A 14,128-nucleotide genomic window follows, 5' to 3' on the forward strand; every position below is an offset into this window, starting at 1 on the left:
CTCAAAATTCATAGTTGTCCTGTGACGACGAGAAGACTGCGCGCCAGCTCAGAGGCGACACCGCGCTAGAAGCATCAGCGAGCGTCGCGCTTATCATCCCGCCTCACTGACACACATACACCCCTGACGAGGCGGGTCCCTTAAGTACCCGACAGCAAGAGACTGCCTGCCTGTCCTCATTCATGGACACTGTCTATCCTTGTTTACAAGTTCATGCTCCATTATTTCTGGCTCTCACTAAAGAGTTAGTCGACCACAGATAACCCGAAGCTTGGTTCCAAGTAAAGGCAGCTGGAACCCCAGGTTAGAAGCGTAACTCCACATTGGGGAGAGCAAAATCTAGCGAACCATCATCTCAAATAAGTAAGTTTACTTTTGCATGTCACCGGGAGGGAGGTTGGGGATAAAGTAATGGCGTGTGTGGTGAATTGACGAGTGATCCAACGAAAAATGCAAACCTTTTGGCGGGGGAGGAGGGGTGATGGTAGTGGCGTATTCCTGGACGTCGCTGTAGTCCCCTTGGCCGGCGTCGTTGACGGCAGCGACGCGGAACCTGTAGGTCGTCAACTCCTGCAACCGATTCACCTTGCAGGACAGGCTGGTTCCTTGGTAGACCATCTGGAATCTAGAAGGGGGGGAAAAACAATTGCGTCAGCAATACGGACAACCAACAAAGCTTATTTTCCAACCATAGGCAACTGGTAATATATAGAGACCGGAAAAATTCACAAATTCATTTCGCGATAGGCTAAAATACAAATAGTTATACCTCAGTGCTGCCTCTGTTATTGGCTCACAACTCACCTGGATGAATCTGGGCCAATGAGAAACACCCAAACAAAGCTTTATCGAATCACAGGCTGCTACGTTGGGACGTCTCACAAGACAGCAGCCAATGAGTGGGTGGCATTTGACCGAGTGTACGTAGAACTGTGGAGTTCATCCTGGAGGTTATTGAACCCGCGAATTTTTCCGGTCCCTAGTAATATATACAGGGCTCGATTTTAGCGCCTGTCCGCCTGCCCGAGACAGGTAAAATCTCGTCCGGGCAGGCAAAATAAAAAAGGCAACTGTCCGGTGGACAGGTGCAACTTGTGATGCCGAGGTTATTCGCACGCACTAATGCAGCAGAGGTGATTAATAACATTTATGCGACCGCGACCTCAAATAAAACATCTTTGACAATATCTATAAATAAACAATAATGGCTGCTCTTTTGTGACGGACGACTCTGGCTATTGTATACCGCGGGAAAAAAAATAGGTTATGTACAAACCGTGCTGAAATCTTCTGAATCATAATTCTTAAAATCTTACGTTCACGTCATGATTCACATAACATAGTCGTATTCGTATGCTAGAGATGCAAAACGTCTCACACCGATTATGTTTGTTTTTGTTGCCATGTTTTAATATTAATTTTTTTGCAGTGCAGCCAACAATTACGTAATTTACTGTTGTTTACTTTCAAAATATAATTTTTTAAATTTATTGTCTTTATAAATCGCGACTTTACTAATTACTTGCTCTACTTTAATATAGTTTGTTAACAGAAAAGCGTTTTCGCGTGGTTAACATTTCACGGCGTACTCCAGATGACGCTGACAGTGGCCGCAGTGACTGCGACTGCTTGAAAATTCGCCTGTCAACTGTTGCATCAAAAAATAAACATTACTTGTTTACAGAGGACACTGTAATCTTTTACAGTTTATCTTGTTACGGCGATTGTTTAAGTATTTAATTAACTGCGTTACACAATGTGGAAATTCATTACTGGTGCTTAAAAACCACCAGAAAAGAAAAGAAAAACGGACGAGGACAAGTCAGAATATAATGTTAAATATGACAAAATCGCCCGGTCCCGTACCTTTTTAACGTCTTGGTGTTCCGAGTTTCTTTGGTTCGTTACGACACAGAAACAAAACAAATGTTTTGCAAAGTCTGCGAAATGCATTCAAAATCATCTGGATCAGAAGTCTATAAAGACAGACTGGCGAAACTGTCTAAATGATGATACACTGTCTGCCCTCATGCGTGTTCAAATACAGTCACCTTCTGAAAGTGAGTTTGATCCAGCACCAGCAATAAATCTCTGGTATCATAATGTTCAGAGAAAACTTTGACCCTTTCAGCCTCCTTATCGAAGATGTTCAAGACAGAATCAGCCAAGTAATTCGTGCAGTGACTCATCTGAAAATGATGATTAAATAAGGATGTTAAGTGTGTGATAAAAATAGGTGCAAAATATAGCAAAAATCCTTTTTCCTCACTTTTTCAGCGACTTTGAAATTTTTTTTATTTGGGTAAAACAGCGGACAGGCAAATTGGATGGCGGACAGGCAAATTTTCGATTACACCTGTCCGTTGGGCAGGTTAAAATATTCCTTAAAATCTAGCCCTGAATATATATATGCAAAGGGTTATGTATAGCCTTCAATGGACCTACTGTTTGTTTACTTTCTGAACAAATACAATAAAAATGTATTCAAGGTTGTATTAAGGCATTTCTAATTCCAAAAAAAAAATTTTTTTCATTGCAAATGTTTTGCCAAACTGCATCAAAATTTTATACAAAATCATTAAATCTGTGAAGCTAATATAGTATCAGGTCGGATTTAAGAATAAAAATGTCTGCGAATTTCCAGTTCCAAGGGACTGAACACTCACTCGCGAGAGCGGGGCCCCTCCATCTCGACGACGTAGCGGGTGAAGTCGGCGTTCTTGCCGTCCCCCCACTTCAGCTTCAGGTAGTTGTGGTAGGCGTTGACGAGCTCCAGCCTCGGGGGCGGAGGGGGCGTGCGGAGCGTGGTGGCGCGCAGCACGGGCGAGAAGGGGCCCGGACCCACGCTGTTCACCGCTTGCACGCGCAACCTGTCGCACGCACACACACACACTCTCTCACTGCACGCAAGGGCGCAACAACAAGGGGGGGGGGGGGACCAAGGATATTTTGCCCCCCCCCCCCCCCTGAAACCTTGAAGTGGGGGCAAACGGGGGCAAAGAAAGTGCTGCGTATTCAATTTTTAGATAATAAAACTGCTTAAATAGCACCATTTTCCACCTTGAAACACAAATTTTCCCGGGGGAGGACCCCCGGACCCCCCCGCTTCAATAGGGGGGATCGATGATTCTTTATAAAAAGGTATATTACCCCCCCCCCCCCCCCCCCCCCCCCTTTTGGAAAAATAGTTGTTGCGCCCCTGACTGCACGCGACATGCCGTCTCGACACTCTCCGATCAAACTACGAAAAAAAAATCAAGAGGCAGCAAACTGGAAATGAGTTACTTAAGTGGGGTGCCTCCCATTTCAGGTCAAGATTTTTATATTTACAGTAATTACAGATAAAAACTTGTAAGACTTTTTCAATTGTTTCACTTTCACGAAATGAAAAAAAATATACAGTGCATACTTTTTTCATAAAATAGCTAACAAAATTAAATTTTTAACATTTTTTTGGGTTGTACAAATGGGGAGAATTAAATTTATTGCAGAAATGAAACTTTTTTTAGGTTTATCTGCAATGCCACTGGCTCCTTCAAAAAATGGTTTGAATTTCTAAAAATTGGTTTGAATTTCTTTCAGAAAATTTTAATTAATTTTACCTGGCATTTCAAAATTCTCAAATTTGTTATGATATTGACAGCCAAGAAACATGAAATGAGTTTTTGTGATAGAAATGCAAACCAATTAGTTGATGAATTATTAAATGTATTATTTAATGTATTAATGACTGGATATACAAATGAATTAATGGGCATAACATCTGATAGCCATCAATGTCACTAGAGAAGACAAGGGGTGATGAGATGAGAACTGAGCAAAGACGGAATGAGTTGGATGGGGGCAGTGGCGTAGCCAGGATTTGTGTATGGGGGGTGTTAAGAAGCATGCGCCCCCCCCCCCCCCCCCCCGCCGTATTAAAGCGGGGGGTCCGGGGGTCCTCCCCCGGGAAAATTTGGATTTTAAGGTGTAAAATAGTGCTATTTTAGCAGTTTTGGGTACTTAAATTTAAATATTGTAAGTATTGTAATTTATTAATTTTAATATGAAATTTGTTTGAGTGATGAATAAGAAATTAATTAAAGATTTGGTGCTAAGGGGGGGGTTCGAACCCCTAAAACCCCCCCCTGGCTACGCCACTGGATGGGGGAAATGGGAAGTACAGTAGAACCCCTGTCATACACTTTTCAACGGAGGGCACAAAAATGGTGTATGATGCGGGAAAGTGTATGAAAAGGGAATGGCAATAATGAAATTTTTCTCCAATCTAGCATACCAGCACAATGCCAGATTAAACATAAATACATATGTGTAAATAATTGCATTATATTACTGAAAGATATGAATTCATAATTATATTATACATATAATAAAACCACCAGAAATGTAAAATACAGTCCATAATCAAGTAAAGCTGACATGAGAAACAGTGGCCTTAAAAAATGTTATGAAGTCCTTTCTTGGAGGGGGGGAAAATCATCAAGCCTAAATTAGAAATTAAAAAAATTAGGCTATTGTAAAAAAAAAAAATCAGAAATTTTTGCTTGTTTGCTACATTTTACAAACAACTTTATGCAACAGAACAATTTTCAATAAAATTTTAACTTGAGAAACGTAAAATACAAAACAATCCAATCGTAAAAAAACAATAACAAACGGATATATTCAGTTCAAAGATAAACGACTGCACAAAATATGAGATCCGTGCCTTGGTAAAGCACGTGCACCATTTTCATGATCATTTCTTGTTTGCGCCACTAGTCTCGCTTGGTGCTGGCCATAGATGCTACTAGCGAAGTGCACAGTCTTCCTGATACTATCCATATCTATGGTGTGATAGTTATTTTCTTACGTTTGCAAATGTAAACAATGATCGTTTTTCAAAATAAAAGCATTAAAACTGAGTTTATAAGGAGGAATATTAAAAATTTGTGGATTTTAGGACTTTTCCGCTTCGTAAAAACGTATGAAACGGGAAATTAATGGTTTTATAAGTGTATGTTCCGGGAAAGTAAACCATTGTAAATATAGTACTTTCGGCGGGACCGAAATTAATCGGCGTATGACACGGGAAAATGTATGAAACGGGAACGTATCATCGAGGTTCTACTGTATTCTGAGAAATCCCATCACCCCACTGTAATGTACAGGTTTCCCACGTGCGAGAAATTCAGGTTCTATATTCAGGTTCCATCCCATCCGGAAATTAACCCAGATCACCAGGCAGGATAAACGTGAAGTGATCTGACCACACAGTGTTCCCACTCCAGTAGTAAACACCCAAAGAGTCTGGCAGCTAGGCCTGTGCGAACCTTCAACTAAACAAATCAGTCGAAAAGCATATCAACTGAAGCACTTTATACAGTAGAACCCCGATTTTGCGAACACGGATTTAACGAAAACAGCGATTTAACGTAAAGGTTTTCAGGAACTATCAAAAAACACCAATTTATTAAAATAATAATATATATTTCCAAAAAATTAAAGTAAATTGTAACGGAAACTTATTAAAAAATACACTCTGTGGTGTCAGTAATAGAATGGAGGTACTATATATTAATATGTGCCTTTGCATCATCTGTCCAAACACAAAAAAATAAAAAAAATTGTTCAAATTGCTTAAAAACTCCGGGCGCTGTAACTGAATTGCGTAGGTGCGTGCCTTTGCGCGCGCCTGGATAGATAGACTGTCCGCGACACATGACGTCATGAAGGGTTTCTTTGTCCGCGTCCGCCTCCCCCTCCCTTACATTGGCTTGACTCACCACGTTATCTTCCAATCACGCCCGCATAGTAACAGTGCTAGCCAATAATCACACGTTTCCAAATATTCCCATTCCCATCCTCCAGGTCACACCAATACGCCATTATCATTATTCTCAGTAAGAGCTTTGTGCGCGGTGTTTAGTTTTTGGAATACATTTTTTATAAGTGCTGTTCGGACTTAGATTTTTTGCTTTTCTTCTTGGATTTTAACTACAGATTGCGATTGGAATTGACTACACTGCCTGTTGACGACCTGCTTAGCTTTTTTATTGATACAGTAGAATCCCACTGATGCGACCACTCACGGTTTCCGAAAAAACGGACTTATAAACAGAATGGTTGCAATAGAGATTTCGGGAAAGTTGACAAAGTCTGAGATAGCACGGCAGCACAAGATATCGGCGTCGACCCTGTCTACGATATGGAAACGTAGGGACGCGATTATGAGTGCGGAGGTCATTGAAAATGGGTAAATCGGATTTAACGAAACATCGATTTAGAGTGAACATTTTCGGTAACCATAGCACTTCGTTAAATCGGGGTTCTACTGTATATTCAATTTGACTTTGCTATAAATGAGCTATACGTTTTATGGCCATGAAGCCATTATTGGTGCTATTTATTTTTTTAGCTGTTAAATTCATTCCCCGTTAACACTTCTATAATGTAGTTTTTTTTTAAATATATTTGTTTTCTGAAATTTTAATTAAAAGTATTATAATTTTGTTTAGTAAAACTTTACTAGGGAGAAAGAGAGAGAGAAAAAAGAGAAAGAGACAGAAAGAGAGAGAAATATAAGTGTAATAAAGCTTCACTGAGAACAATACTCTCAATTTGATTAGAATTTGTGAGTATTTAAACATTCAAATCAATATTCGCTTCGAATCAAAAATACTAGTATTCGCACATACCTACAGACAGCATAATCAAGAAATATAATTCCATAATTTCAGTTCTATATAAAAGTTTCTGGTTTGGAAACTGGTAGCTGCTAAAAAAAATTAAATGAGTAACGAGTGTAGTGTGTCTGTGTGTGCCCACTGGCGTAGCCAGTATATGTGTGTGTGTGTGTGTGTGTGTGTGTGTATGTGTGTGTGTGTGTATGTTAAGAAGCATGTGCCCCCCCCCCCCCCCCCAACCCGTATTAAAACAGGCGGGGGGGTTCGGGGAGATCCTCCACCCGGGAATTTTTTTTTTGGATTTTAAGGTGAAAAATAGTGCTATTTTTAGCAGTTTTCGGTACTTAAAAATTTAAATATTGTAAATGGTAAAAAAAATTTTATTTAATTTTTAATATGAAATTTGTTTGAGTGATGAATAAGAAATTAATTAAAGATTCGGTGCTAAGAGTGGGGGGGCGGGGTGTGTTTGAACCCCTGAAAACCCTCCTCCCCTGGCTACGCCCCTGCGTGTGTGTGTTGGGATAAAAGACACTCCTCTGAAACGATGTATTGGAATGACAGATCCAGAAATCAGAATCTAATCCCTAAAACCCCTAAAACCTCCTCCCCTGGCTACACCCCTGTGTGTATGTGTGTGTTGGGACAAAAGACATTCTACTGAAACTATGTATTAGAATGACAGATCCAGAAATCAGTATCTAATCCCTAAAACCCCTAACCCCCCCCCCCCCCCTGGCTAAGCCCCTGTGTGTATGTGTGTGTTGGGATAAAAGACATTCTACTGAAACGATGTATTATTAGAATGACAAATCCAGAAATCAGAATCTAATCCCTAAAACCCCTGGCTACGCCCCTGTGTGCGTGCGTGTGTCGGGATGAAAGACGCTCCGCTGGAACGACGTGCTCCGGGGGAAGCGTCACCTGTAGGTGGTGTCGGGCTGGAGACCCTCCAGGCGGCACTCGCGCGCGGGGCCCGGGGTCTGCATCAGCCGCTCGCCCGCGTCCACCACGTAGTGCAGGATGTCGGCGCCGTGGCAGGCGGGCTCGGGCCAGCTCAGCGCCAGCGACGAGGACGTGGCCGCGCAGCGCGGCAGGGACACGGCCGCCGGGGGGGACGCGGGCGTGGCGGCCGTGCCGGCGAGCGACGGCGCGCTCCAGCCCGCGCTGTTGCTGGCCTGCACAACCGGGGTTTACCCCCGCGTCCCGGTCGTCACGCACTGTCCGACTAGGCCCGTGCGAACATCAGATTTTTTTTGATTTTTTTTTTTTTAAATTGTAATAATAATCTGAATACACACATCAAAATGTTCTTATCACGATTATCCAATGAAAGTAGTCTGAGCAGGTGTGTATGTGTGTGTGTGTATATATGTATGTGTGTTTGTGTGTATACACACACACATAATTTTTGACATTCCATATTTCAACGAACACTTGTACACTCGTCCCACAAGTTTGCAGACTCGTCCGTCTCTAACTGACCGTCAGATACCCAGGCGTGTTCCCAAGCGTGCCGGAACACGAGGCGAGGCGCCGTACCTGGACGCGGAAGAAGTAGGCGGTGGCCGGGGCGAGGCCCTTCACCTCGTGGGCCTGGGCCAGGCCGTGGAAGACGGTGGAGAAGTCCGCCTCGCTCTCGGAGGTGCTCATCTCCAGGCGGTAGTCGAGGACGGGGGCTCCGTTGCTCGCCGGCTCCTCCCACTGCACCAGGGCGTGGTGCGGGGAGCGGCACGCCACGTGCGGCGCGGGGGGAGCGTCGGGGGGCGCCGCCCCGCTCACCACCTCCACCGGCACGGACCACGGGCCCGCCTGGAACCACATCCACCACTTTACATGGACGGACGCTGACTTTCATTCGGGACGGGTAGAACCACTTTCAGTGGCGTAGCCAGGATTTGTGTATGGGGGGTGTTAAGAAGCATGCCCCCCCTTCCCCCCCCCCCCCGGTGGTATTAAAGCGGGGGTCTTGGGGTCCTCCCCCGGGAAAATTTGGATTTTAAGGTGTAAAATAGTGCTATTTTAGCAGTTTTCAGTACTTAAAATTTAAATATTGTAATGGTAATAATTTTATTAATTTTTAATATGAAATTTGTTTAAAGTGATGAATAAGAAATTTAATTAAAGATTTGGGGCTAAGGGGGGGGGGGGGTGTTTGAACCCCTAAACCCCCCCCCCCCCCCCAGGCTACACCCCTGACCACTTTGCTCTCTGTTTGCTTTCAAATTCTTTCCTTTTTGTTGGTGAGAACCACAGATTGTTTTAGGATTTAAGGAAGGAGGGGGGGGGGTACATTCTCCCTATCATAATTCTTCCCTCCCATGCTAAGTCCCTAGAGGCAGCAATGGTGGAGAAAACAAGAGTGCTCCAATAAAACTCTGCATGTCACAGAAACAACCTGCATAAAAAAATATGGATAAGAAGACTCACCGAAAGAAACCCAGATTGTTTGAAAGCAGGCAAGTGATCTAAACTGTCATTAATAATATGGTCTAAATGAAGTAGAGAAACTATGACATTAACCCTCCAAACATAGTAAGAGAAATAAAAAAAAAGTTACGATTTATCATTGTACTTATATACACAGAGAAAGCAATGAGAACTCTCAACAATTTTAATTTCAAACTCACAGATAATAAATTAATTTAAGTCATGCCAGAAGTTGTGACCTTGTCACATGAGCAAGAAAGCAATCACGATCACTTAACACCTTAGATCGGTGGTTCTCATAGTGTGCACCAGGGAACTCTGTGCATCCTAGAACCTGCGGTATTACAGATATAAAACATATTACAGTTTCTCTATTATGTGTGTTATTTGAACGACTCTACAGGCTCATTTTCCTCATAAACACAGAAATGAATAATCTTAAGATATGTTTCATTTTATTTTTTATCTAATTTTTTCCTGTAATATTTTACTTAATTACAATAACAACTTTCACAGAAATTTGTAAATAGTGCATCTACAGTGATTTGTATGATTTTAAATGCGCCCCAACTTCAAAATGTTTGAGGACCACAAGTCTTAGATTAACACTTGAGTATTCTGTGGCTCATATGATGCAAAAGACCAACAAGTAACATGTAAACCTACCAGAATCTCTTCAGAAGACAAACTTGACCCTTCCAGCAAACAGTGTTACCAACAAATACGTTTTCCCGACATGTTGATGCCACATAAAAAAAAAATACACACACACACGCACTATCTAACCTGGGGCAAAATATGACCCAATCGCAGTCCCTACGCATTGTGCCCACCATTAAAAGCACTCAACCTGGAATACAAGGCAAAAGAAAGGACATGGACAATTTTTTGATTGGCCTGTGTTGACACAGTCCATTCCTCGGTTAAATCTCGCAGGGCGTTGACAACGCGGAAACGCACACGCCCACCGGCAATGAGGCGCGCGCAGCACACTCACCCGGGGACGCACCACAACGCCGAACGTACAATAACTCCGAATACCATAACGCTGAATGTCAAAATTGACCACAACGCCAACAGCTAGAAAACTGCCGTGTACCACAACGCCGAATAACCACCGTGTACCACAACGCCGAATAACCACAATGCCGAAATACATTAACGCCGAGAAATGTCATTGCGGTACTGCCACGAAAGTTACGTTAGGTAAGGTTAGCACACAAATTCATTCAGTTATTTTTCATTTTGCTCCCCGCAAAATCATTTTTCCGGCGTTGTGGTAATTCGGCATTGTGGTACACAGCAATTTTCTAGCCATCGGCGTTGTGGTCAATTTTGACATTCGGCGTTATGGTATTTGGTGTTATTGTACGTTCGGCGTTGTGGTAATTCGGCGTTGTGGTACACAGCAGTTTTCTAGCCGTCGGCGTTGTGGTCAATTTTGACATTCTGCGTTATGGTATTCGGTGTTATTGTACGTTCGGCGTTGCGGTAACGACCCCACTCACCCCGATCCTGTTGGCCGCCCGCACTTGGAACAGGTAGGACCGGCCGGGGGAGAGGTCAGTCACCAAGCACTCCGCGTCCCTGCCCGAGTACACCGGCTGGCCGCTGGCGTCCTCCGGGCGCGTCATCTGCACCTCGAACTCAGTCAGCGGGGCGCCTCCGTCGTACTCCGGGTAGCCTGCCGGCAGTTGCCACAGGGGACGCTCACTTCCCACGCCACAGCTGCGCCGCGGCCGGGCGACGAGCCGAGACCCGGGGACGCTGATTCCACGCTCAGGTGTGTCACAGGGCCAACACAAATTGTTTTGCTGTAGTTGGCAACAAGATAAAATTAATCTGCTTCAATCTTGGAACATTTAGGATTACCCCGGCGGATTTTACCACCTACCCATACGTGCGCTTCACACAAAAACAGAAAAAAAAAAAATCTGTAAACTCACATTTTTTCTAATAAAATGTAACCCTAAATGAAGACAAGTAAATTGTACTTCCATGCCAAAAACCTTATATTATTACACATCTTTTAAGGAGGTAAATTTTTTTTTTCCCTTCAAAATTTTCACTATTAATAATCTAGTAGACAAGGTGTGTCACAGGGCCAACACAAACATATTTAATTTTAAACGGTGAGTCGGTTATCTACATTATCAATTTATATGTTTTAAAATATGTCACAGCATAAAACACTAACACATGAACTTAAGTTAGATTTAAACTTTTTTTTTTTCCACAAAAAAGTTATCAATTATACTGTACCTTAAATACAGAACAGCCACAATATTATTAACACTATTTAAAAAAAGTATTAAAGGGAAAAATATAATTGTTTTATGTTTGTAATGTTTAAATTGATAAAGTGATTAACAAATCGGGCCACTATAAAAAACATCATTCAATAAAATTTATAAAACAACCATGCATAGTATTAATACTGAGCATCCATAAAAGCAAATGGGGTTCCACCTTTTGATTTTTTTTTTTAAGAAACCAATTATATTCACGCAAAATATATACAAAACTTGAGTGAATCTAAGGCTTTCAATGTTTTGGAGATCTGCGACAGATGTAAAGGTCCACATTAGACTCAAAGCTAGGCATCACAACTGAACAGCAAAGGGCACTGACTGATTCGCCGAGTCGAAGCTTTGAATATATATACTGTATAGAAGTCGCGAGTGGATAGGATTTACTCTACGTTTTTCAGGAGCGTATGATGAGCAGCTTGGGAACTTCACCGCTGCAGGGCACTGTCGTAACGCCCTGTATCGTCTTAGGTTGCTATTTGCACGTTAGAGCGCAGCACTGTCGCCCGCCGTCATTCCCCGCACCCCGCACCAATCATTCACTGCAGCTCAAGGTCGTTCAACGTGAGTTTGTGCGTCACAAAACTGTAGGGATGAGAGGTGGGGTAGAGGGTGGGTGGAGGACAATGCGTGTTTGAGGGAGGGTGGGGAAGGGGTGTTTGAAGAGTTCGACACTTGTCCGCTAGGGACCACCACAAGTCGATGCCCTAGAGATGGTGGCGATTGCGGCGGTGAATTAACCAACCACCTCAAACCGTATTAGAAATTTTAACCTGGGCTGGCGACTTCTATACAGTATATATATTCAAAGGTCGAAGCTTGTATTGTATTGTTGTATTGTCCAATGAGGACTCACCCCACTTGAGCAGGAGCGAGGTGGCGCGGGGCTTGCCCTGGACCCAGGGCGGGGCGCACTGCCCCGGGGCGACAGCCTCCGTGGTCACCGTGCACGGCTCCGAGTAGTCGCTGCGGCCGCCCACGCTCGTGCACGCCACGCGCAGCTGGTACGTCGTGCCGGGGGTCAGGCGGTCGCACACGAACTCCGTGTCGGGGCCCGTGTACACGGGCTTGAAACCTGCGCGGCACACACCGACACTCCCTCTAGAGGCAATACATCGCATAACACTAAACTGCAGGGAAAAATATCTAACTCAACAACCTTCACTTGAATCACCTAATTTTGTGTATTATAACGTAAATTTCAATTCAAAAATTCTTTAGTTAATGCTTTCATTTAAAAATCTTAAGTATAACGGAAAATTTAAAATAAAAGTCAATACATTGCATAACACTAAACTGCAGGGAAAAACACCTAACGTCCTAACCCAACAACCTTTACTTGAAGCACGTAATTTTGTGTATTATAATGTAAATTTCAATTAAAAATTCTTTAGTTAACGCTTTCATATAAAAATCTGAAGTATAACGGAAAATTTAAAATAAAAGTCAATACATCGCATAACAAAACTGCAGGGAAAAAACACCTAACCCAACAACCTTCTCTTCAATCACCTAATTTTGTGTATTATAACGTAAATTTCAATTAAAAATTCTTCAGTTAACGCTGTCATTTAAAAAATCTTAAGTATAGCGGAAATTTTCAAAATGTTAAGAAGTTTTGTTAAAAAAAAACTTAACCAACAGTTTAGTAGTAAATAAAATCAGTCAGTATCTGATACCACAGAGCTGTGGCTAAAAAACCTACAGAGAAACATCACAAGGATATTGGGCTTCTAAATATTTTGATACTTATAAAATAGTGTATTGCTATAATAGTAAAGTGACAGAAAATAAAATTTGAATTCAAAACATGTCAGCACCAGAAAGAAATGAAACCACACAATCAAACAAATACTATGTTTTTTTCCTTCTGCTAAAGATAATATACCTAGATTTTTTTTATCCAAAAACATAACATTTTGTTTTGATACATTAAATGTGATATGTACTAAGAATTGATGAATTTTTTATTCACGCAAGAAACAAATAAAAAAAAAAACAGATAATTTCAGAATGAATATGGTCAAAATTTAAAACCATGAAATACTGGCTCCAAACATATTTAGTTTAACTTTTAATTTTTTTTTTGTAACTTTTTCTTAACGGAGGGAACATAATAGAAGAATACTGAATCCTTCATTTACAGTTTTTACCTCACTCTCATTAATATGGTATTATTGTTTTATTTAACAAAAAAGTGTTTTACCACAAATTGTTAAAGTAGTTTATCAACGCAACTGTGCTTGATTGAAACCCGTGTTTTACTTTAAAATTACGAACAAAACCTAAATTAAATGTTTTTAATGATAACATTTGCATTTGTATAAAACCATAAAAACCTGGGCTTTTAATGGCAATAGCAACAGAGTGTAAGTTTTTTGTGGTGTGTAGTCCATGGTTGTTGAGGTTTATTTATTTTTTCCACAACTGGTACATGTGACAAAAGAACATAAATATTTTGTTTGCAAGCTTGAACTATCACAAATATGCTGTGTTTATAATCTTATATGGGATTTTTCCGCTACTGTTTAGCGAGACAGTAGTAAAGAAAAAATGGGGGTTGTCTGTAAAGTCGGTTTACGGACGATAATTTTACGTGATAACATCATAAGAAAACATTGATGAAAAATTGCATACTTATTAATTTTCAAATATTATTTACAGTTTTTGTAAATTTAATTTAAATAATTTGTTTAAATATAATCACGAACAATTAGTTAAAAA

General features: G+C 41.5%; 1 protein-coding gene across 4 annotated transcripts in view; it reads right to left on the reverse strand.

The window, feature by feature from the left end:
- The window catches only part of LOC134538845 (fibronectin type-III domain-containing protein 3A), a 416,513-nt gene that overhangs the window by 4,865 nt on the left and 397,520 nt on the right, over nt 1-14,128 (reverse strand). For all 4 annotated transcript variants that reach the window (XM_063380387.1, XM_063380388.1, XM_063380389.1 and 1 more), the window contains 6 exons: nt 12,261-12,479; nt 10,604-10,779; nt 8,208-8,477; nt 7,590-7,843; nt 2,667-2,870; nt 459-625 (listed from right to left, as the gene is read on the reverse strand). In XM_063380387.1, coding sequence (XP_063236457.1) covers nt 459-625; nt 2,667-2,870; nt 7,590-7,843; nt 8,208-8,477; nt 10,604-10,779; nt 12,261-12,479 — 1,290 coding nt within the window. The remainder of the gene's footprint in view (nt 1-458; nt 626-2,666; nt 2,871-7,589; nt 7,844-8,207; nt 8,478-10,603; nt 10,780-12,260; nt 12,480-14,128) is intronic.

Source organism: Bacillus rossius, chromosome 14, assembly GCF_032445375.1.
Source record: "Bacillus rossius redtenbacheri isolate Brsri chromosome 14, Brsri_v3, whole genome shotgun sequence".
Taxonomy (NCBI): Eukaryota; Metazoa; Arthropoda; class Insecta; order Phasmatodea; family Bacillidae; genus Bacillus; species Bacillus rossius.